Source organism: Eretmochelys imbricata, chromosome 12 (genome assembly GCF_965152235.1).
Source record: "Eretmochelys imbricata isolate rEreImb1 chromosome 12, rEreImb1.hap1, whole genome shotgun sequence".
Lineage (NCBI taxonomy): Eukaryota > Metazoa > Chordata > Testudines > Cheloniidae > Eretmochelys > Eretmochelys imbricata.
The window spans coordinates 13,674,739-13,700,981 of record NC_135583.1 but is presented as its reverse complement, the minus strand read 5'-3'; the positions used below and the strand labels follow the sequence as shown (position 1 = coordinate 13,700,981).

Sequence of the window (26,243 nt, the reverse complement as noted above, 5' to 3'; positions counted from 1 at the left end):
ACAAGCCTTGTGCTTTAGCCCTGATTTATGACTCTCCGGGTCCCTCCAGTCCTCTGATAGCACGATTTCTCCATCAGATGTTTCCCCTAGAACTACCAGAATGGTGACCAAACCTGCCCTGCTTTAGGACTGTTCCAGTTTCACTGCCAGGAGTCTTCCTGATGCTGACTGGCTAGTTCAGTTTGCCTTTTTAGGTGATCCTTCCTGCTCATAGTTGAAACACAAAATGGGGAAGCCTGCACTGCTTTTGTCTGTGCTAAATCTTTCTACTTTTGATTTTCCCATGCTGATTTTCTTACATTTATCCATTTATCAAAATATTCCTTATATATTAAAATGTTAATATTCTTTATATATTAAAATATTCTTTACCAATAGGAGTCGTTTTTATTAATGCCTCTCTCAAACCCTACTAATCACTGGGTCATATTTCTGGATTTTACGTTGAAAACTCAGATTGAACTGTACAGTGCTCAAATTGTTGAATCTTCTGTGAATTTTGTTTTGAAGGCAGAGAAATCATTTATTCTGCATCTCGGTTATGAAGCTGTGAAAAATATTATTGGAATTAAATACAAAAAATCACTGTATCATAACCCAAAGGCCATATAGATCTCTCTTAAAAAGTTCATTGCAAATTAAATGGTTAAAACTGAGCCATAATTACTTGAAAGAGACAAATATAATTTATTAGTTCCTGAGTGTATTGTTTTTACGGGAAAAGAAAGGAAAGAAGAGGAAACAATTACTGGGTGTCATCAAGGAGCTGGTGGAAGGTGGTGAAACGAATAATGAGATTTGTAAAGTATCATGGAAACTGAAACACCGTGGTACAAAGTCCCACTTATCCTCAGAGACATGAGTACTACATGACAACACGGAGGGGAGTTTCTGAAGATTTGAACTGGAGTCTGGGAGACAGGACTCCTGAATATTATTTCTTTTGCACTTCCATTTGCTTGGTATGTGCCTTAGGCAAGTGACTCAAGATCCATCTGTGCTTCTCTCCTTTTTCCCGATCCTTTATTGACAACATCACCATCCCCCTGTCATGGTCACTGAATCTGACTATTGTGGTGTCATCTTCTACTTGCCACTTCTACTTCCTGCTTGTAATCTTGTTATTCCTACTGTAATATTTCTGAAACCATTATTTTCTTGTCAGTTGTGTCAGTTAAAACATAGGGTCTGGCCCTCTGCTCTGAAACCTCGTTCTCCCCTCTAATAGCATCTCACATCTCTTCTCTCAAGTCTATTCAAAAGGCAGCTTTTAAGAGCTTCCTCTCTCACTATTAAGATTGTCTTCTGCTCTAACAGTGCATCACCTCAACCTCTTGAATCTCTCCTCTGTTCTCTCCTTCCACATCAAGCTCTTCTTCCTTAGTCTGTACACTCTGCCATTGCTTAGATCTGTGCTTCTCTTCCCACACACCTCTTTTGGAGTTCAGTGGCTCTGATCCCTGATGGGGTTTTAGAGGGTGGTGAAGACTCACATAGTTGAAGGGCTGAGCAGTTGAAAACATAACTTTTGATCCACTGGTCATTCTCCTGCGGAGGGCTGGTGGTGGGGTAGGAGATAAAAAAATCAGCTAGAATAGGGTGCAGCAGCATGAAAGCAGCTTCAGTTGCACTCCATGGCAGGAAGATTCCTGTCCCACAGGCCCCATGGAGATCCACCCAGTGAACCTCATGCTTGGATTTGAGGGTTATAATTAACTAGAGAGTAGTGTTCTTATTAACTTTGAAAACATTCCTGACATTAAAGTAAAATGTCCTTGCTAATAATTTGTTAAACATAGTTTAGTAATATTGAATAGAATTTGTTTTGTGCTGTGCTAACTCTATCATTTTTAACCAGAATTTTGGTGTCTTGAGGTGGCATGTGTTTGTTTATTTTTCAGATTTAAACTTTTTCCAAAGTATTTGCTTAAAAACAAAGTCTCCACTTACAGTGATGCGCCAAGGTATTAATATTACTTGTGATGACTTGATGTTCACCAGGCAATATACTGCTGTACAGTACTGTCAAATGGGAGAGAGCATAATTACCTAGGTCTAAATCCCTGCCTATTTTGCTGCCACTTCTCTTCTAGCTTTCAACTGCTTCATCTCTCATCTTATGAGAAACACCATTAAATATACAGTACCTGATTCTGCTCTCACTTATCCTGTTGTAAATCAACAGTAATTCCATGGAATCACTGCAGGTAGCACTAGTGAAAGCAGTATCAGTAGAGTTGCCAACTTTCTAGTCGCACAAAACTGAACACCTAGCCCCTCCCCTCCCCTGAGGCCCTGCCCCTTCCCGAAGGCCCCGTCCCCCCGCTAACTACATTCCCCCTCCCTCGGTGGCTCGCTCTTCCCCACCTTCTCTCACTTTCACTGGGCTGGGGCAGGGGGTTGGAGTGTGGGAGGGGGTGAGAATTCTAACTGGGGATGTGGGCTTTGGGGTGGGGCTGGGGATGAGAGGTACAGGGTGCAGGAGGGAGCTCCAGGCTGGAGGGTGGGGCCAAGGGATTCAGAATGCGGGAGGGGGCTGCGGGTTGAGGCAAGGGGTTGGGGTGTGTGAGTGGGTGAGGGCTCTAACTGGGGGTGCTGGCTCTGGGGTGGGGCCGGGGATGAGGGGTTTGGGGTACAGGAGGGGGCTCCAGGCTGGGGGGTGGGGCCGAAGGATTCAGAGTGGGGGAGGGGGCTTCGGGTTGAGGCAGGTGGTTGGGTGCAGGTGGGGGTGAGGGCTCTGGGATGGGGATGGGGATGAGGGGTTCACGGTGGGGGTGGAGGAGAGGGCTTTGAGCAGGGGGTTAGGGTACAAGGGAGGGTGAAGGCTCTGGGCTGGGGCCAGGGATGAGGGGTTTGGGCTGCAAGAGGGGGCTCTGGGCTTGGGGGGGGCTCTGGGTTCGGGCAGGGGGCTCAGGGTTGGGGCGCGGGCTTACCTCAGGCAGCTCCCAGTCAGCAGTGCAGTGGCGGGGCTAAGGCAGGCTGCCTGCCTGTCTGTCCTGGCACCGCACTACACGCACCCTGGAAGCAACTAACAGGTCCAGGTCCAGGTCCAGGTCCAGGTCCTGGGCAGTAGGGGGGTGGGTCAGGAGGCTCCACACACCACTCTCTTGCAGGCACGCCTCCCCTAGCGGAGCCAGTGCTCGGGGCAGGGGCAGCGTGCGTAGCCCTGTGGCCTTCCCACCTAGGAGCGGGACCTGCTGCTCGCTGCTTCCGGGGCTCAGCACAGTGCCAGCCAGGACAGGTAGGGACTAGCCTCCCTTAGCACCTCAGCAACACCAACCAGACTTTTAATGGCCTAGTTGGCAGTACTGACCGGAGCCGCCAGCGTCCCTTTTTGACCAGGTGTTCTGGTCGAAAACCAGACACCTGGTCACCCTGAGTATCAGGCCCAGTTTGACTTAGAAATTATCACTATAAAAGGTAAAACAAGAAAAGAGAGTTCAAGCCATTGGAAGAGTGGGCGTAAGAGCAAGGAAGTTCCACAGAATGGGAATCAAGTATGTCATTTGGGCAGCCTTTGAAACACAATTTTTATGTTTGCTTTGTTGTAATTTTTTGGAAAATATTACTGCTTCTTTTGATATGTCAAGCTGTGTTATGAACATGTAGTGGGGATATCATATACGGTAATTCATAACTCTTCTTACCCAAACTATATATTTTTCCCCTAATTTTAGCACCAGAAATACATGCTATTTAGTGGTTCTGTCTGTGCAGATATTTGAACTCTCCATTCCTATGGTCTAGGAAAACTGACATTTTACAAAGTATTTCATTGTTTCAATGGTCATAATTACACCATGATCCAGATGGTTTCTTAGAGCTTTACTCACTGGAAAACTAACTTATTTATGTGGGAGAAATGCTATATTTAAGTAAAAAAGATACCCAAATTCCTGTTCTCTGAAGAAATTCTTAATCTTACACACACATCAGGGGATAGACTAAGTCTAATATATTCTTAATCTCAGATAGGAGAAAAATGAAATATGAAACTATTCCCAGTAGAAATGCTGTAAACCTTACAAAATATATAAGATTTCTGTTTTGGCATACATCAAAGCTGGGTGACTCGGGAGATTAAAATATGTTTTTAATCTTAGTTTGATGAGCAAAACTTTCACTGTAATATTTATTATGAGAGGTTCGGCTTGTGTTGCCTCTTCCCTTTGTTCTGTTTATATACGACTTCCTTTCTTGCAAAGAAAGTAGGATGTATCACTTTCACAAAGCCAAAGGATATTGCAACAGTTTGTTCATTTAAGCCCAGTGGTAGGCCCACGTGCCGGACACAAACTTTTCTTTTATTGTCCTGTGTCCCAGAGGAAGACCAATGCTTTCTGATGCATTCCCATGAATGCCTTTCATTTGTGGAGGAGTTTCAGTGGCTTATGCGGACTGTAGGAAGATCAAAAAGGCAGGAAAATTGTGGTTTTGAGAAACTTAGCCAACATCTCTGTTCTTTTCTTAGAAGTTTTGTTTCTCTTACCTTATTTTTTCGGGCTTCTGCTATAAGAAATAATTCTATCAACTGGTAAAAAAGAGAAAAAAGTATTGCATAAATACAGTAATTTTACATTATCTACTAGTGTTTACACCCCCCAATTATTAGAATATTTTCAGGAGCATATAAAGAAAATAACTAATCATAACTGCAGCTTCTTGAGAGAAAAGGTTTTTCTTAATTATATTTGGTATTGTTGCCTACTGAAATTCATCTTACAAAGAAGTATGGCCCCAATCCCGCAATTGGATCCACTCAATGGTACCCTTATGCCAGCACAGAGTTTCCGGGAAGTCAATGGGACTCTGCATGGTACAAAGGTTTGCCCATGCTGATTTAATTGCTGGATTTGGGCCATTGTTTGTTTCTTTTTCTGCCTTTGAAATACACTGTTTATGAAACACTGTTTCTTCCATCCTTTTTAAGCAATATATTTAAAGGTTTCATTTTCCTTAGCCTTATCTGTACTTATAAATATTACATAGGCTGACAAAAAGATGCGTAGACCATAATATCCTATTATGCTGTGTATATTAGCATATTCTGCAAATACTATTCAGTTTTAATTGCATGACTTTTCCAGAGTAAAACCTAATTTTTTTCATAAACACTTAGTTTTATAAAGGAGTGTTTCAATAAACAACACTAAAATGTATTAAGTTGTTGAAGTACAACACACACCATTTTCAGAGGTCATATGGAGCTGAAACTTGAACAGCTGTACAACAAGCATCCTAGATTGTTGTTAATTGTCTTCCCTTTCTGTAACAGCGGTAACTCTTGTTTATATTGTCAAGACCCTTTCCACTGAACACAAAAGCACCATACTTTGAGGTCACATGCTTAACCCCATTGCATAGTTACAATGTAAATGGGCCCCCTTTGTTTTTCATTAATGTGTACTGAAGTAGTATACACGGCGGATGCGAGGCAAGGGTGTTCACAAGGCTTATTGTAAAAGCGTCACAAAGACAGCATATTTTTGTCTCCATACCACAGTTGTTTAGCATTAGCCTTGTGCATCCAACTGCAAGCCAGTTTATTCATTTGTCAATGCATAGAAAATTTTTGTGCCGTTTTGCTCTTTTGACCTGTGATACTTTTTACTGACCTTACAGATTCACTTTTTAAACAAATGCTTTCTCACTTTCACTGTTTAGTACGTTCTTAACAATTGACTTAGAGTTGGCTTTTCCTCCAAAAACTTTTACATGCCAATTTACCAGATAACACCTGTTACTGTAGTGACACATAATTACAAATCATTGTAAAAGTTTTTACTTGAAAACTGCAGCTAAGAAATAGAAATACAGTACATCAGCATTTGGTATTTTATGTATCACTGCTGTACTATAATTTTTGTTAAAGATGAACTCTCTTTCTCTCTCTCTATATATATATATATAAAATGTATTTGGGAGAACGCAATAATGTGTTTATGGTGCTTTCATGGGTGACGTAGGAGAAAAAGTACCTTTCAACCAACAGTAAATATATTCCTTAAACATGAAAAAGTCACCTTGTTACTGAAACTAATGATACAAAAGCCAGTGGTAGACTCTGTTTGAGAGATAAATCATTACTGTTGGCTTCTTTCGCTTTAGTTTATCCAGGATTGGGCATGAACCTAGGATACAAATACCCCAAAACTCTGGGAAATTTCATATCCAGTTCTGGATCCAAACTGTGACTCATGTCCATCTCTAATTTTATCCTATGTACGTTTAGGCATATAGACTCAGACCAAGATTTTAAAAACAGCAGTCTAAAGTTAGGCTCCTAAATAAGTGCTCAATGCTTTTAAAAATCAGACCACTAATTTAGGAGCTTAAATATAGATATCGGAACCTGAGCTCCTGTTTTAGAAAATCTTGGACCTTGAGTTTAACTTATTTCAGGTCTGTTTCAATCAGACACACTAACTCAGATCCTGGGCTGGTATAAATCATTCTATCTCCCAGGCAAGTATCTGACCCACTATATTTTATACAAAAAGACTGTATGCTAGAGTTTCTCTGTGTGTACTGACAGGTTTCAGAGTAGCAGCCGTGTTAGTCTCTATCCGCAAAAAGAAAAGGAGTACTTGTGGCACCTTAGAGACTAACAAATTTATTTGAGTATAAGCTTTCGTGAGCTACAGCTCACTTCATGGGATTCATGCAATGGAAAATACAGTCAGGAGATTTTATATACACAGAAAACATGACAACAATGGGTGTTACCATACACACTGTAAGAAGAGTGATCAGGTAAGTTGAGCTATTACCAGCAGGAGAGAGAGAGAACCCCTCCCCCCCCAACCTTTTGTAGTGATAATCAAGGTGGGCCATTTCCAGCTGTTGACAAGAACGTGTGAGAAACTTGAGGGGGGGGGGGGAATAAACATGGGGAAATAGCTTATGCTCAAATAAATTTGTTAGTCTCTAGGGTGCCACAAGTACTCCTTTTCTTTCTGTGTGTACTGAATTTATAAACACGGAACAAGGCAAAGGGAGACCATTATCTCTAGAAGATGAGCCAATAATACATGCTTATCAAAGCAGAACACTGTTCTGAATACTGCAAGTTGTAGTTTAGTAGGAATTCATGCCAAGAGCAATAGTACTTTGTGGGTTTTGAATTGTATTAATCAGGATAGAAAATTGTTTTTTGTTTACCAACCTGCTGTTGAAAGGAAAACAGGTAGAGTTCTCTGAGGTGAAAGCTGTTCAACATGAAGTTCAATTCATAACATTCAGTTCTTGTGTTTTAAAAGCTAGATACATGACAATAGCCTGTTTTCCAAAATGGATTTTGAAACATTTATTTCTAAGTGTAATTGCTATATTATTAGGATACAGATGCAGATAAGCTGACATGAAGAGTTTTGACTTTTTAGCTTCTTAGAACTGATATATAAATTGTTGTTTCTGTTTCACTAGTATTATATAATAGTTTAACCAAGTAAATCTAATGACATCTGGGCACAAGAAAAGTTGTTGGATTGAATAGCCATAAAAATGTAAATAAGATGGCATCTGCTGACCTTGATAGAAGATTTTAAGCACTTAGAAACATATTTCAATATTAGTGGAATTAAAAAACATTCCTTTAAAATGTAACAGAAAAATTAAACTTTTGTCATTTTAAACCGCAAAATTTAATACCAGCAACACAAATGTTTAGAAATGTGCCTTCCTCCTAACAGCAGAATCACTGGTAAATGTGAAAAAGCAATTGTAAGTTCTAAAAAGATAATACATTTCCTCTGAAAATGTTTTAACTTGCTTCTTTCCATGTGATTTTAGATTTATCCCTGAAATAATCGGAATGTTCATAAATTAAAAATCTGACATTAAAATACTATGTGCAAAATTTAAAAAAGGCTTAAAATATGCAGATGACCAAGTTAATGGCAAAATGGCTATGGGTTTTTTAGATTTATACCCAGCATCTTTATAACATGGGTTATTGTTATAGTAGTGTATATCCTCTGTGTAGACTCAGATTTTTTAATACCCTGAACTCAGATTTTGACTGTTGTGGGTAAATACTTGTTAAAATTGAGTGTGGAGTGGATGGGATATAATACTGTAATTGAGTTTTAGACAGTATGTCTCTGTTGAAAGAACATTGAGGGACAGATCCTAGCCTGGATAAAGCTCCTTTGCATTGCTTTAGCAGTGCAAAAGACCCATGAAGCTTTCCTCATTGGGTCGCTGAGGACTCCTCCATTATGGAATATCCCTAGCAGGCTGTAGCTCTCTCTGTTATAGAGGACCCCTAGTCAGCATCCATTAATGCAGCCCTGAAGCTGCTTTAACCTGTGCCAAGGATTAAACCAGCCTTCAGCAGCTTCCAGTATCAGAAAAACATAAAAGTCGTGCACAACCACATTTGTTCCTGTTTCCCTCAGATCCTGTGCTGAGTGCAGAGTATCTGCAACTGAGCATTAGGCCTTGTATTTTATTTGTTGCTCATATACAAGTGCACATTGATGAATGGTGACACTAAAGCAGAGTGAATAACAGCAAGTAATCATTTGAACAAATTTTATTTACTTGTTTTGTTTTGTTTATGAGGAGATCGTGGAAATCTCTTGTTTGTTATTCCAGATGACTTGTCAAAATCTTCAGCAATTAGCTCTTGTTCTGCAGATAATTCACCACTGGTTCATTGTGAACACCCGTATTTTTGCTGCATTGGTTAGTTTCACAGGTCACATGATGATGTTTCAGTTATCTGATCGGATGATTATGTAGCTAAACAAACTTGTGCAAATTCTGAGTTTGAAAAATTAAGGTACAAATTTGAAATTCTTTACTATTCAATCTTAAAATTAACTTCTTTTTCAATAATTCATCTGGGAGCCCTTGAATATTTATGGAAAGAGAATACAACAAGGTCACACGGAAGGCTGAACTGAAATGCATTTTCAAACCTGAAACATTTTTTCACTTACCTGTAGGTGACCCTAAGGATACATTTTTCTTACCTGATTTAGCTTTATCCTGCTACTGCTTTACTCCCAGATATGTTTTAATTGTTGTGTCAGTGAGAGCGTGCGCTTCCTTTCAAGGGTGAAAAATACCTGAGAACAAGTTTCCTCAAGGAGATGGACTAGTTAGTAGTCCAGGCCCATTGCTCCCTTCCTCAGTAGAACGCAGAGGAGAGCAAAAGTGCATAAAGCCCCTGAGAATGTGGAAAAATTGAATCCAAGAAGGGAAAAGTGGCATCTCATTGAATTGACCAGTGATGTAGCCATCTGCCATGCCTGCATTGCTACAACATAAGATCTCAGCTGTGGTTTGAAGGAAGCTTGTCTAGACTGAGGGGCAGAAATCAAGGGAACAGCCACTTTATAGGAGGTCCTCAGTTGGGTAGCATAATCTATTGCCAGCAGTAACTCCCATCTGAAGCTTTTATAAACCAGAGAGTGTTTATAGACATATAGCAGACAGAGGGCCAGTAACTGGTGGGCGTGGCATGGCAGAGTGGCATGCTTCTGGCATTGTGGAAGTCTGTGTGTGACAGCCTGGTTGTTCTGCTCATGCACTACCTCCACCTCTCAATCAGGATGATGAAGTTGGGTGGGATCCAACGGAGGCCACACAACTGTTCAACTTGGTACATGGAGTAGAGAATATGGCCTTGAGTTCACTTTTAGTTTTAACTGCAGATAATTTTTCACCAATGTTTTGGAAATGTCTTAGACTTAGCTATTTGTGCTGCAGACAGATAAGTACATTTGGTCAGAAATATTAACCAAAGTCAAATCTTGCCTTTGTTAGAGCCTGAAGTGTATTGTAGCTGTTTTACTATCAGTCTTTTGTTTTCAAAAACAAGAAATATTTTTACTGACTGCATTTAGTAACAGGCTGGACATATATCCCTTTATCACGTCTAATGAGAAATCAGAGTCCGTACAAGGCATCAGGACTGTAAGAATTATATGCTTCCCAGCTGGATAAATCAGTACAAAAGAAATGCAGCTGCTTATTCCTAAAAATGCACTGAGCCATGCAAAGTAAAAAATGTGCCATAGCCTGCCCTCCTAAATTACATACATAGCAAAGAGCATGACTATGAGGCCAACCAAATAAGCACACATAACTTACTTGATGACCACATTATTTTATTAATATAATTCTTGTCCTTCTTGTCCTCTCCCCCATCATTCCTATTGTTAAACTCACTTGTGCATCATGTCTAAAATTAGACTGCAAGCTCGTAATAGGTCAGGGCCATGCCATCTATTTGTACTATAAAGCACTGTATAAATAATAATATGGAAAAATTGTAAAAGATGAAACTGCACTGAAACAGCTGTATAAAACCCTTGTAACACTCAGGTCCTTTAACTTTCAAGTGTTCAACAACACTGTTCTCTGCAATGTACAGAGAAGTTTATTGTCCGGCTATGCCAGAAGGAGGACAGAGGCACTGGATGTGATTTAATTAGGCTGCAATTTTATTCCTAAATGAGACCAGGAGTACCTGGCAGGTAAGTGAAGAATGCAGGTAATTCCATAATCATTTACGTATACTGGGGGGGGGGGGGCTAGTGTCAGCCCTCCCCCTTTACCAGTCCTGTCCCTGGCCACCTCACTGCTGGCTCGAATGAGGGTTAAGGGAGGGTATAAAGGAGGGAGGGGTTGGCTTCCTGCCATACCAGTCATAGGAGCTCCAAACTCCCTGTTTCTGCTTTTTTAAAAATTCCCTCCTTTAAATCCTTTACTAATGCATTTTATCTGATCGCCACACCCCTTCCCTACAGAGTACCTGCACGGGACATCCACCCCATGCTAACATAATGAGTTGCGACATCATAGCCGAACCCCTGTTTCATGTTTGCCTCAACTAAGCCCCCAACCCACTGTGGGGAAGGCAAAAAAATCCCTCACTTTGCCTTGGCCAATCTGGTGGTGAGAGAAAAATTCCTTCCCAGACCCCCAGGAAAAGAGCTACTAGTGTAATGCCCACATAGGCTCATGACAAAACCTGATATTTAACTAATTCCTTGCTGCTCCATCTGGTCCAGGTAAAAGAGGGCTTTTCCTGCACCAACATGGACCTAAATAGTCCCCCTCTCTTCCAGTCACCTGGGGAAGGATGGGTCAGCTTCCCCATGCTGACCCTGGTTTGAAGGTGCTCCAACAAGTCACTCTCTGGCTCTCTAGCCCTTAAAAGAGGCCACACACTTTTTCCAACAACCCAGACAATGGCCCCCACTTCTTTATGTGCAGTGAGGCTGTTATCAGTCCCCAGCTACTGTCATCATGACAACCTCTAACAATGGGCATTGTATGTTTTAATTTGCCTTTTAGCAGCCTGAATTATTTCACGTTCCCTGAACATGAATAAAAGCAACTTGTGATGCTGTTTTGCTTCCATTTCCTGTACTCTTCCAGGCACTGTGATATTCTACTGAATTCTGTGTGTTTGGCCCTTTGTAACTTGCTGGTGAGTGTGTATATGTATCCTGTCCTCTAATGGATGGAAATGCCAGATCTGTTTGAGGGTGCAGTAATACTGCAGCTAATACAGATGTTCCTTTTAGCTCATGCGGTAAGAGCCAGTACTTTTGTAACAGAAAGGCCTGAGTTACATTCTTATTATGACCATGAATTCCTCATGGACATAGTGTGTAATCTTGTGATGTTTGTGAACTCCTTGATCCACTACCCCCTCATGTCATTCCAAGACTTCATTCAGCTGTGTGTGGCTATCTTACATATGCAGTACTCTGCTATTCTACTGCAGCATACATCCTGGAGACAGCACCCCCAAAGATGATTTTGCCCATGTAGTGACAATAGCATCTTACCAGTTTCTACATTCTACAATACTCATAGCATTAATATGGCCCTCTGTGTTTTAAATTGTTTCAATAAAAGTAACAAGCATTGTAAATGCATCCAAACACTTGCCCACCTATATCTATATCAGGCTAGATAGGGACATGGCTGAGACAAGAAACTGGTGGGCTGCAACAGATGATGGCTTCACTCAAGTGAGAGAAAGTTCAGTGCTGCTCTAGGCTTTCCCATTTTAAGCAGACATCAAGCATTGTGTTCAAGGAAATCAGTAATTTGATTTCTAGTAAAATGTTTAGATATGGGTTCCAGCTGCAAAATCTAGTTCTGGATCCAGAATTTGACACCCCTTTGCATCTCTATCCTTCTCAAAGTTTGGGGATGTTTGAAGCTGATAATTTGGTTTGACTGATTATATAAGGCCCATGTGCAAATTTAGGTATGGTTCTGGGTTTGGATTTTGAGCACCCATAAAGTTTGGGGTGTTTGAATCTAGGGTTTTGGTCTGGTTAAGAGCAACTGGTCAATAGGAAAATTTGGATCTGGATCCCAGTTTGGATTCTGAATGCCACGAAGTCTGGGTGTTTAGTTCTCTGGGTTTGGTTTGGGCCCATGTCTAGAAATATTCAAAATGTGGTAAATGACCAATATTGAAGCTTGGATGTAATTTACAGCAGCTGCTTTATCAGACAGACTAAGCCACATTTATCCCTAGTATTATTCCACTGACCTCAATGGAGTTATACTGGCTATGATTTGATCCAATACATATTCATATAATTGTGTAGCCTCATACTGCTAGACAATTGAGTTTAATTACCTGTTACTAACTTTGATTTGAAACTTATGGTTCTCTTTCACCTTCTTTTGAAATCATTAGTAGATAACACCAGTAGATAACACCTCAATTCCAGTCCTATTAATTTCTATATTGTAAAAATGTGTAGTTACAGGAGCCATAATGAGATTTTCCAACAGATAAAACCATTGTGCTGGTTTTTACAAACATTTTGTTTAAAACTGAGAGCCCACTTGATAGTGGCTAAGGTTCTCAGCAGCTGCCGAGTTAGCTATATGGCTTGTGCTAGGCATGATTTGGTATCACAAAGTGTGGGCTATCCAGAGTGCATGTTAGTGAAGTGACTCTCACTGTGCATCCTAGCTCAACTGTTTTCAGCAATAGTAAATTATCACTGAAGCATACGCTGCTGTGGCAGTCCTTCAGAACTTAAGTGCTCAGAGTAACTACTGTTTGGATGTGACCAAAAAGGGAAAAGAGAGATACATACAAAGGAGTGAATTATAACAAAGAGCCCCTTTCTGCTTCAGTTCTTGTGCAGAAAACATATGTTCAGCCATGCAGGCAGCAGTTGGGTTAAAGACACACGGTAGGATTGGAAACAAAAGGCATGCTCTTTTCTTGCATTCACAATGTTTTCAAACATATTCACTTGTTTCACTTGTTAGAGACTAGCTTGTCATCTGGATCTTCTTGCAAGTGTGATTTCTTTTTCCCGCTTCCTTTCAAAAGCTTTTACCCCTAATGTTTTACACTTCATATAATCCACTATGCATGGTAGGCCAACTTCAGGCTTTGTATTATTGATGTTTGGGAGGCAGAGGGGGTTGTGCTGAGGGAGAAAGTGGCTAAAGGGTAACCTTTCACTCACCCATCGATCTAAGGGTGCTAAGCCAACGTCTTGAGTGATTCAGTCACTCTCTCTCTCTCGGTGTGATGCGTTATACTTCACTTTTAGAGGCTTGCTGAACAGTTTAGTAAAGACACCTAAAAAGTGATGATCTTTTCACACCCATTTCCTAGACCTTGTTTAAATGGGTTTCGGCTGTTAACCAGATTGAAATGTCCCAGGTAAAAAGACTAATCCATTATCACCAAGAATCCATTCAGGTTTGAGATGCCAAAGTAATCTAGAATAAATCAGTCATTAACTTTTTTGTAGGTGTTTTTGAATACTTCTGAGAATAATGTTATTAGCTTTTACCTTCTGTATCTGAAAATACCGTATCACCCACTTTCTGCTATGACAAAAGCTTCTTTTGTCTTTACTAATTAGTAATCCTTAAAACTGTTTTACAGTCAACAACAACAAATTATAGCTAAATTTTCAAAGGGGCTGATGGAAATTAGGTGCCAAACTCCCATTATATTTAAATGGTAATTGGGTGCCTAACTGTTAGGTTACATTTGAAAATGTTACTGCTTCATCTATTTTTGTTAGAAGTGTGATTTTCTTTTTAATCTAAATAGTTATATTGGCAAAATCCGTCATGTGGATGCATTTATATTGGTAAGGTAATTTATATGGTATAGTTGTTTCCCTTCCTTATGGGACTAGCTCTACTGCTACAAAGCACCAGAGATAACTGCGTCCACACTAGGTGAGTTGTACCACTTTAGCTATAGTGATATCGTTAAAGTGGAACAAGTTTCTAATGCAGATATGCCCTTCGGCCTGGTCTATATCTAAAACTTCAGTAGACCTGGCTGTGTCGCGCAGGGGTCTGAAACATTCACACCCCTGAGAGACATAGGCTGACCTAAGCACTGGCATAGACACCACTAGGTTGATGGAAGAGTTCTTCTGTCCATCTAACTACTGCCTTTCAAAGGGGTGGATTTACTACAGTGACAGTAACCCCCCTTCTGTTGGTGTAGTAAACATCTATGCTACAGTGGCATAGCTGCATTGCCACAGGTCTGCTGGTGTAGTGCGTGAAGACATGCCCTTAGACTCTTTTGAAAATCTCTTCCTATGTTGTTTGCTCTGTATAGGTTCTGTCAGATCAAATCTTTGACCCATCGAGTCCAATATTCCACTGGTGTTGTGGTCAGCACTGATTATTTCAGTGGAATGCAGAACACCCTGCCCCTTAAGCACATGCCTCACTTTAAGCATGAGGATACTCCCACTGAAATCAGTGACACTATTCAGATATTTAAATTTAGGCGTGTCCTTCAGTGCTTTGCTGTACTGGGGCGTTAGCTAGTTGTGCAGTACTGTATGTGAGGGAAGGGGTGAATCCTTCTTAATCTTTGAGGCAATCGCCTCACATCCTGAAGCATGAGATTTTAGTACTTTAACATGTAAAAAGTACAGAGATGGTACATTTGTCATACCATTATCTAGTTGTACTTTTTTCAGTGCAGATGCAGTATTTGACTCAAAGTCACACCATTTACTTTAATTTTTAATGTTATAAATGCTCAAATCTCCCCCCCCCCCAAAAAAACAACCTTTTTGCATCTGTTTCTTAGTATTCTACCCCTACTTGAATTTCTGAGCTTGAAACGTCCCTAGAAAACAGAAAAAGGAGAATAGTTATGGAATTTTATATTGGCCTGAGCAACTAATGTATCCTCTTGGAGTACTAAGTGGGTTGTTAGCTGAATTCAGCAACCTGGGAAAGTACTACTGATGAACATCCAGTCAATAGGATTTCTCACATATGGTTCCTTAGAGTATGATGATAATTTGGACATCTAGCAAATCCACAGACAAAAAACCATGTAAATATTTTCTAATGGAAGGTGCCAACAAAGACATCCCTGCCAACACATGTCAAAACTGCCAAAAGATCTGTGCAGATGGGGATTAAACTTTTTAGCACTGTCATTTAAGAGCCTTGAAAGGAAAACATTATTTAAACATTTTTCTTTAACTGAATTTAACTGTCTGAAAATATGTTAACGGCAGATAAAACTAATATACTGTTAGCAATACTGACATATATTCCAAGTCTGCACCATTTTCTTTTCATTGAGATCTGTGTCAGACATCCCCAAGAATAGTACAGTTTTAAAATAAATTGGTCTTTCTTCTCAAATGAAATTTGATGATTTGTCTCCAGTCTGATAAAAGAAAGCATACGTTAGTATATTGCTTTCTTTCAGGAATTTTTAGTTATGTTTTATAGGTTCTCTGAAGGAAGATGATGTTTTAGATATTGTAGTGATTTCTATAACTCTTAGAAAGAAAACATATAATAATAATTTGTTTCTTTTCAGCTCCCCTGAGTATGCCTTCATTGTACAGGTTGCATATAACAGCTAGTAAGAGTAAAATGTAGTGAACCTTAAACAAATCTATTAGGATCACCATGGCAAGAAGCTTGGAAAATGGCAGGAAAAACGAACAATGATTTTGTAAACCCTCCAAAGGTCAGAAAAAGGCTTTCAGTAAGTATGCAGAGGCTAGAAATCAAATCCCATTTCCTATCGTAAGAAACCAGTTGTTTTAGCAGCAGTGGTTAATGTACTGTATGTGAAAGATTTAAGACTAGTTGGAAAGCTTTGCTTCTGTTTTATTAGGCTGCTATTGAAAAGCCAACAGCATAACTTCAACTAGGTGCTTTGAGATTTCTTAATGGGCTGTCAAGGGCAAGACACCAGGTCTGTGCTATACTAGCTCTTTCCTGTACATTAAAACAACAGGGACCAAATGATCATATACAGAAGTATGAATTACTTGATGCTTTTTCTGTTCCATATGGTCAGCCATGTCTTTGGCAATTAATCATGTACAGAATCAGTTGAGTGCTCTCTGAAGCATTGAAGTCAACATTTAGTTGTACCTGTGCCAATGGGGGCAGTGGGGGTTGCAGGCGTAAAATAGCAGGATGAAGAGCTGCTGGCGCCAAAGTCTGAGCAGCTGGCTTCTATAAACAACACTTTTTCCCTCCTCACCTTTTTTTTTTTTCCACTTTCTTTGACAAACATGAGCCATTTTTCAACATCATCCAAAGCCCAAAAGTTGCTGAGTGAAACTTTGCTATCTAGCATGGTGGACTAATAAACAAAAGGCTGTCAGTTGTGTTTAAAATGTCCAAATTGTTGGTGATAACGTAAAACAAACTGGCTAATTCCATCCTATCATTGAGAATGGGGTGCATTAATACACGCTTTAAATAACCAAAAAAAAAAAAAGTCATTGCTTACAAAATACTACTAAGTTCTCTGCTATATACCAATGAAGTCATGTTAAACAAGCATGTCATATAGATTTCAGGTTTGTTTTCCATAAAAGCTGCCATGTTGCAGCTGCACAGACCATCAGGATCCTTCTTGCAGCGAGTAATAGCATTGTAACTAATTAAAATAACAAGAAAGACGTGCAGTAGGGACTGAAATAGCTCGCTGTGCTTACACATGTAATAACACCTGATTTTTCTCTTCCTCTGTTAGTTATGGATTATTGATAGTTGAGTGCTGTCCTGGAGTGGAAGAGATTAGTAAGGATTCAGAAGTTTATCCTGCTAATCTATTTAAAGAGCTAATGAGTAAATTAAATCTTTACTCAAAGAGGTGAAAAGTGCATTTGTTGGCCAAATAAAGTGGGACCAAGAAACAAACAGTCCCAAGTGCCACTTTAGTTCAGACTGATAGAATAATTTGTTTGCCAGAATATTAGGTATCATGTCTCTGGCTATGCAGTATTTCTAAACATATGTGTACCTCCCTGTTAAGTCTGTCAAGGAAGAAAAATATGTAGCTTTAGAAGAAAAAAAAGCAAGTATGAAATCTACTCGTTCAAGTAACATGATTAAACATGGTAGTGGCCCAATCATATTGTAATATTCTTTCTTCTTTTGTAGGGTTGCCAACCCTCCTGGAATCAAGCTCTATCTCCCGGAGGCTACTGAAGCCAAACCGGGAGATTTTAGGCTGTTAAAAGTCTGCGGCACAGCAGGGCTAAGGCAGACTTCCTATGTCACTCCCGGAAGTGGCCCACATGTCCCAGCAGCCCCTGGGGAGAGTGGGGGGCAGGGGGCTCTGAGTGCTGTCTCTGCCGCTCCCATTGGCGGGAACTGAAGCCAATGGGAGTTGTGGGGGTGGTGTCCGCAGGCAGGGGTAGCGCACAGAGACCCACTACCCCCCACATCTAGGGGCCGCAGGGACGTGCCAGCCGCTTCCGAGAGTGGCAGGGAGCCTGCCTTAGCCCCAGTGTGCTGCTGACCAGGAGCTGCTCAAGGTAAGCGCTGCCTGGCAGGAGCCCGTACCTTTCACCCCGTCCTGCATCCCTGCCCCAGCCCTGAGCCCCCTCCCTCACTCAAACTCCCTCCCAGTGCCTGTACCCAACCCCCTTCCCCAGGTTCAGCCTAGAGCCCTCTCCCACACTCCGAACCCCTTGGCCAAAGCCCGGAGCCTGCACTCCCTCCTGCTCTCCAATCCCCTGCTCCAGCCCAGTGCAAGTGAGTGAGGGTGGGGGGGAGAGAGTAATGGAGCGAGTGGGGCGGGGCCTCGGAGAAGGGGCAGGGCAAGGGTGTTTGTGTAATTAGACAGTTGGCAACCCTATTTGGATCGTATTAAATATGTTGTTATAACCATGTCAGAAGCCGAAGTTTAGCTGTGTTAAGACTGGTAGAAATATATATAATTATGAATGCTTATCAAAGGTAAAGATCAGGGCATGGTTATAACACAGTTTTATCCAATGCTATATTGTTGTTGTTTGATTTTATTAGTAGGGACTGGTGGAGGAGGAGGATTTTACTATCAAAATCTCACTGTAGTATGCATGTCTGAGGGAATAGCTTTGGTAGCTACTACCTTTTAGGTCAGCAGAGCTTTTCCTCCAACTCTGCCTTCTTACCAGGATATAGGCAAAGGGCGTAATTGCTAAACTCAATCACTAATTTAACACAGATGGCAAGGTTGTCAGCTGGTGTGAACTGGCATAGTTCTAGAGAAGTTGATGGAGGTATGTTGATTTGCACCAGCTGAGCATCTGGCCCATTTCTTTTTAAAAGCTGGATCATTTTGGCAATTATCTAAGAAAGCCCTATCTATTCGTATAAGTGGCCCCTAGTGTAAAAATAGGGGAGAGCAATCCAAAGCACTAATAATGCAATAAAAAGACACCCCACCCAGTAAGAGAGCCAGTGACTTCCCAAGCAAGTGAGATGCAGTTTGTGTTATCTCTTTGCTGAGGTTGTCCAGGATATGTTTTCGCAAGTTCAGGAAACAGAGGAAAGAAAGTTTCAACAATTCGTAAACATTAGCACCCTCAAAACCCTCTGCTAACAGAAGGATGAGATAAGGCAGGTCATAGGACTGCTTGCACTGTTTGTTTATTCTCCTGCCCTATAGTCCCAAGTGTTTTGAAAAAAACCTGAGCCAGTGTTGAGTTCAGTTTAGAAATGTAAAGGCTTCACTCAGCATCGGAGAAAAGGGGCCTCAGTAGACAATTATCTGTCATTAAAGATGATTAAATGAATGAAGACACAGGGTCAACCTTTCTTTGATGGGATGTGCAACTATAGGAATGTTCAATAGAAGGCTGTCCCTGCCCTTTAAAACAGGGGTGGTATCGGCTGGGTTTTTGATGGATTTTTATCAGTGTTGATGTGAGGAAATGGCTTTCCCAGCTGATAACATCTTTGACCAAGTTTCTTGAACCTTTGACCTTTATCAGTCAGGGTGCATTGGATCCTTTCTAATCTCTCTTAAAAATAAATCCTAAAATAAGGTATATGTAGAAAATACCTTGCAAGTATGACATTCTTGCAAAAAAGGAGGGTATTTTACATTTTCCTTTCACCCTAGGCTACTGCTTTGTTGTTACAATTTGGAAATTTTTACTACAAGAGCAAACAGAACATATCTTTCAGAAACATATAAACACTGTATACTATATCCTACACTCAGGCCCCAGGTGACTTGATTGACTTCAGTGGTCTTAGATAAGAAGTAAGCTGAACTGCTGTGTAGTGTTGGTGCATGCTGCTTAATAGTTCTGTTTCACCCCAGAGCTAGTAGCATTTGTATCTCATCAGGCATTGTAAGGTTTAAATGTATGTGAAGCATTTTGAGACTCTGAAATGAAATCTGCTGCAGAAGTGCAGATTATGATGATAACTACGTTTTCTTCATTGACAGAAACACCACTGAAACACACTCATAGTGCCAATCTCTGAGTAGACGTAAACCTCAGTCCAATCCTCTTGAAGTCAGTGGAGTTACTTGGGGTATTAGTGCGAAACTTGGCATGTAGAACTTTCATATTTCCAAATGACATTTATACTTACCCTCTCAGTAAAAATTAAATTACTCCTAAATTGCCACAATAAAGCTGCATCCTAGAGTGAAATGAAAATGTAATTGTAGAGTAGTTTAGGTAGCAGAATGTAATTACCCAAGTTGGAATTTGGCCAGGACATAAGGGTTAACACCCTTACTTTTACTAAAGGCATCATTTGACCTGAGTGTTTAGAGGACTTTGATTCTATGTCTCATCCAAAAGACTGCATTTCCACCACTGCAGAGCCCTAAACCCTGTGCAAAAGCATGGGTTTGGTACTGACTCAGAAAGAAGAGTGCTACTAATGGATCACTTGCATTATCATTTCCTGCAGAACCTTCCCAGTATTGAACCAAACAGTGACCTAGGTTATCCCTGAGTTTCTTGTGAGATCTGACGTGTGTTGCCACATAAATGACATGGCTGTAGTTTGATTGCACTAAAATATACAGAAAAAATATTCTACAAAATAGTGGTTCTCAACAAGGGATCTGGGGCGCGCTGGTGGGTCGCGAGCAGGTTTCAAGGAGTCCGTCAAGGCAGGGCCAGTGTCAGACTCACTGGGGCCCAGGGTAGAAAGCCAAAGCCCCACCGGATGGGGCTGAAGACTGGGGCTCTGAGCCCCGCCACCCAGGGCTGAAGCCGAAGCCTGAGCAATGTAACTTTGTGGGTGTCCTGTGGCATAGGGCCCCAGAAAATTGGCCTGCTTGCTACCCCCTAACGCCATCCATGGCTTTTATATGAAGAAAATCAGTTGTTGTGGCACAGTGGGCCATGGAGTGTTTAGAGCATGTTGAGGTAGGCCTCAGAACAAAAAAGGTTGACAACCCCTGCTATAAAACAGCATTAAACATGTATGCACAGGTAAGTGTAAAAGTTTAGGGGTTAAAAGGTATATTTGTCTTGAAAGTCAAGTGAAGTGTGTTACCATCCATGAAAGGGTAGAAGTTCCTTCTAATAATGTGAGCACATACCACTGATCAGAGCCTCACCAGTGCCAGAGGTCCTCCCATTGCAAATGAAGAAAGGGAGAAGCAAAGGTGGTTTTGAGCTGAATGAGTCAGTTTACCTCCTTAGAGCTATTGTGTCAAGTTCTCTCAGCCAGATATCACTGCTTTGGTTACACTCGAGTTGTGTTTTCAAACTTATCTCTATTACCATGAGAGCCAGAATTTATTTTTTAAATGAAAGATTACAATCTGATGTAATCACATGACTCCCAAGAGTCCTTGTGCTGGGACTGAGTAATGTATTTTCAAAAATCAGTCATTCAAGTTTACCATGGATTTGACGGTTTTCTGCTGTGGAACTACAGAGTGGAATTTGAATTTGTTGTATGGCAGAGTAGACCAGGTCTTGCTTAAGGTTATGCTGAATAAACGTGGCAATGAAGAAAACACTGCATTGTATTCATAGCTATAGAATAAGACTGCCACAAACTGAAGTGTAATATGATCTCTGGGGTGAATGTTTATCTTGGTCCAAGGATGACTGAATTTCATTGCATTTATACTTTCTGACTGTATGTAGTTCATTTCAGAAACTGAAAAAAATTGTTTGATTGTTTACTTCCTTGAAACGTGAGTATTCAACAGAAAAGAGAAAAAGGGGAAAAAATAACAGTAGCACTAACAATAGAAATTCTCTGTACAAAGATATAGTACAGAGAGATTGTACCAGGAGTCAGGGAAAAAAACAATTCAGTGTTACTCTGCAAACATTAAAGAAAAAAATTGTATTAGTAAAATAACTTCTAATAATTATTTATACAAGAAAGCACAAAAGAAAAGGAATCATGTCTTGAGAAAATGAGAGCTAGAATGCGCAATATATTGTTGGGTTACTTAAGGCAATGAAGCTTTAAGGTTTACCTTATGTGCCATGTACATTGATTAAATACCAAATATATGCTGGCCATTTTTGACCATCATTTACTGTATTGATTTGTCACGAGAGCAACTGTAATAAAAAAAAACATTGATTTACTGTCCTTATTTGCTTATGGGCTTTTTATTAATTTTATGCTTTTTTGGATTATAATTTTTTATGTTTTTTTTTCCTTTAAGACAAGCCTGGTGCTCTGTGAAGTTGGAAAAGGGGAACGAACCATGGAACAAAGGAATGAAATCATCAGCTGCTTCTTGCCACTTCTTACTGAGCGACAAGAGCTACGCAAAGAATGGACCGCAAGGTGAGAGCCCTAAGGAAAAGGAAAATATAGTGAGACCTTGAAATAAAAAAAAACAAAAAAACACATGATCAACTATTCTCATAAAGACGCACATGGGAGGGGGGGGGAACAGCTGGGCAAGTCTTTTTAAAAAAGAGTTTTACTGTTTGCTTTTCCAGTTACATTTCTGTATGGATTAAATAGTCAAACGTTACTATATATGATTTCACAGTTAATTTAACAGCGTGATGTTGTATTACTATCTTGATACAGCAATCTATTCAGTTGATACCCTGATAAACAGCATGCCCATTTAAAGGATGCTGTCAATTTAATCACACTTTGTCTGAAAAGATTTTCCCTACTATTGTTACAAATAATACTTGCTAATGTCTCATGGTTGTGATAGGCTCAGAATAAGAGCCTGAACAGAACAGTGCTGTGGTACAAACTCTGCCTTTAGATGTGTCAGTGTGGATGCTTACAACCACACAAAGTTCAGATAACATCTGTGGGACCCCACATGGGCAAGTCTGTTTACAGAATCACAGTCAATATCTGAAAAAAGCTGAGGGAGAATCCTCCATTTTTTCCCATTCAGATGGCTTGTTTTTTGCATTTGGCAACACTTTGTGTATAGGCAGTTTTACTGATTCAGCCGAATGACAAAAATGGGTAAGGGGGTTCCATGATGCATTCAGTAACTGAAACTACTTTTAACACATTTTTTAAATTGCCTAAATTTTTAGTTGACAGTGTTCCTTTAATTGTGATAAATGCCTAGGAACATATTCAGTGGGATGCATTTCAGTGACTATCGATAAATGATATTCTTAGCCTGTTTGAAATGCTGTGCCTGTTCTTGTTCGAAAACCTGTTTATAGCAGATGTGATTTGGTGTTTACTAGAGTAAATTTCCACTGCGTGCCGCCTTGCTTTCTTCATTCCACTCTCCTGCATTGGTAATGGCTGCTAAATGAGTCCATTTTACTTTACTATTCTAAAAGCTGCAGATGTATACATGCTTTAATAATCTCTTGTTTTTTCTTGTTTTTAAGACAACCGATTAAATAAATAAAAAGACCTACTTCAAAAGTGGGCCAAATTCTTCACTTGGATATGTGCACACATCTCCCATTAAAATCAATAGGAGTCCTGTATTTGCATGTATGACCAAACTTTGGCCTAATGTATGTATTATTGTGACAATTGTGGTATTCAGGGTAATTGCTTCATTGGTGTGAATTTGTTTCCAGTGGTGTGTGCCAGTTAAGAGAATTCTGTTGTACCCTTACTATGGTGCTTCATATGGATGCTGAAAGTTCTGTAGATTTGACCTCCGTTACTTCAAAAAGTCAGTAGAGGCTGCTAAACCTGACGCTTGATTGGATTTGCTGTTCTCAATATTGCTACACTGCATGGGCTCTTGAAACGCTTCAAAAACTCAAGGGACTGAGCACTACAACAGAGGAACAATTATTGGAACAAATTAGCGACCTTGTCTAGTAAGGTTTCTTCTAGTGGGTAGGGAGTTGGTATTATGATATTAATCCGAAGAGGTCTCAGAATGAAAAATACCTATCTAAGAGTAGTTTGCAAATTCCTCATGTTATGTCACTCACTTCTCGATTTAGTTTCCTGCTTTCCAAAGAATCTCCTGGATGTTTTTTAAAGTCTCTGATTCTGCATCATTTGTCTTATTAAATTAAACCAAATGAGTTGCGGGACGGGGATGTCATTAGCTGGAGAGATCTCTAAGGGCTTTTCTTCACCTGGAACTCTCCACTCTTCTATGTTAAACAAAATAGAGAGCTTTCTAGAGACAGGGAAAGAATAAACGGTTGTGATGACTGACATGTCGTCTTAGGGTCCATTTAGTTTAACAATAATTTTCTAATATACCAGATCATCAGGGATCACAACAAAAAATTACTTGTTTTGAAAGGACTCTGGTTACATTGTTTCTGGCCTTTGCTTACAACTAACAATTTAATCAGAAGCTGGAGCCAGCACTGGTGTGGCAGACAAAGTCTAGTCTCTGACACAAAAATGCTAAAGTACTTTGGGGGATGGTGGTGAGAAAGCTTAGAAGCAGACAAAGTGCAGGCCTCCTTAAAACTAAACACCTGAAAGAAAATTTCAAGAGCATGGTGTCTTGAAAGCTCAGAAAGAAAGTGTCCCTTGAGTATTAAGTAACCATAATCCTTTTTTCCCATTTGATGTTTCCCATCCTAGTGACCTATCTAAGAGTCTCATCCATATGATCTACATAAACAGACTGTTACCATACACCTCACTTTACCTCATCAAAGCTTCAGCTAGATGTCTGGAATGAAGCCGTGACTGTGGGAGCCATCAAGCATGCAGTGGTGAAAGTTCTGAAACGTCCGCCCCAGTGCTCGCAGGGGCTGCCCGTGTTTTAGAGATCAGTCTATTGCGTACTTTGGAATTACATGAGAAAAATGTGCTTGGACAGGAAATAATTAGCACTTGTCAAAGGGCAGGCAACAGGCTACAGTACTTTACTTTCAGCAGGCTATCAGGGGATCCGCTAGATTAGATAATAGATTTTTTTTTTCCCCCTCTGGAAGTTAAATACAGATGACTCTAATTACCTTCCATTGCACATTATTAGAGAGCACATTATGAACAGTACAACTTGAAGAAATTTAGGTCAACTAAGAGACTAGCTGGCAAAAACTTTACCGTGCTCTGAGAGTAATGTAGCCATTCTGTTGTTTCAGCAGGTTCACTTGTGGCACTGATACCTTAATTTAAAAAAAAAATAATAAAAAGAAATACATGGTTGGAACAGTAACACAGCTCTAAGGGGATTGTGCTTTTACAGGCCGGTGAGTCTTCCTCGCAGAAGTATCAGGATTTTCACTAACATGAATTTCTGTCTTAATCAGACAAATCATGTCCCTGTGGATTTTGCTTCTGGCTATGCCAGTGTTTCTGCATAATGACTGGCTGAAATTACACAATGAGTTTGTGTTACAGCACAACAGTTCAGATCACACAGTAGTAGGCTGAGTATTATGACCTGCCACTTTGCATACTGGTAACCCCTAGACAATGCTATCCAAGCAGGTCTTTCAGGGATACAAATTAATCTATATAGAGTGGTAGTGATCCAAAATATCTCAGGTAGAACTATGTGAATGTGCTGTAAGTGTTAACAGAAATGACCCAGAGTTTCTAAAGGCTCATATTTGTTTATACTGCTTGATAGTGTCTGATGGACAGGTTGTTATAGCTGTTAAAGAGCTGCTCAAGCCCTTTGAACTGACCCCTTCTTGACCTCAGCTTACAAAAGGTCAGTCTTCAGCTAATAAAGCAGGCGGAACCTTAGCTTCTACTGTAGTGAGCAGAGGCTAAAGAGAACAGCTGTGAATTTTGAACTGACCATGCAAACTGGTGCAGGTTTTTTGGGTTCACCATGTGATAATGAAAATTATTACTGAATGATATGGATGTTTAACTGCATAGTGGGCAAGAGAGGGCAGAGTCTAATGTATTGGGTTTGATAAATGAAGTGTGAAGTTACCCATCTGGATTTAGACAGCGCTTGCATTCTCTCTCTCTCTCTTTTTTTTTTTTTTTTTTTTTTTTTTTTACAAAAGAGAAACATTTTAAAATAAGCACAGTACATATAGAATCATTGACCCATGCGGAGAGCTGGAATAGATTAAGATTTAATGGTGACCATGGAAGAAATTATCATTTGAAAAGTGAGACCAAAGTGGGGGAAAGTACAATCCAAGAACTGCACCTGATTCATTTTTTAGGACATTCTTAATACTTTAATAATGTTGTTGTTGTTTTCAAATATGAGCATAGAGTTCAAGACACATTTACGATGAAGATGGAATAAGAAGTAAAGTCGCAAAATTATGCCATGTAATAATATTTGCTTGAAAAATATTTGTTTGAAATTGTAGAAGTGGGTGTTAACACCTTTCATGTCCTAGAAATGCACAGGAGAAATGTATGATAGTCTGAATAAAAATCCATGCCTTTCATTCCTCTTCTAAATCTTATTGATATCATAGATCTTTTCTATACTATGTTTTCTTAAAGATTTGTTTGTCTTGCTTTTTGTGCCTCTGTTAGTTTTTAGGGTTCATTTTGCAACATTTTGTGAATGAACACATTTGTTACCAAATTGTCACCAAGAAATCAGCAATAGGTTTGATATACAAAACAAAGATTAATTGTGTCCTCTCATACTT

General features: G+C 40.1%; 1 protein-coding gene across 8 annotated transcripts in view; it reads left to right on the top strand.

The window, feature by feature from the left end:
- Nucleotides 1–26,243, top strand: part of FTO (FTO alpha-ketoglutarate dependent dioxygenase) — a 330,710-nt gene that overhangs the window by 138,468 nt on the left and 165,999 nt on the right. For 7 of the 8 annotated variants that reach the window (XM_077830856.1, XM_077830857.1, XM_077830849.1 and 4 more), the window contains one exon: nucleotides 21,905–22,029. In XM_077830856.1, coding sequence (XP_077686982.1) covers nucleotides 21,905–22,029 — 125 coding nt within the window. Of the gene's footprint in view, nucleotides 1–21,904; nucleotides 22,030–24,243; nucleotides 24,359–26,243 lie in introns of those variants that run through there. The other variant, XM_077830852.1, reaches the window with a different exon arrangement.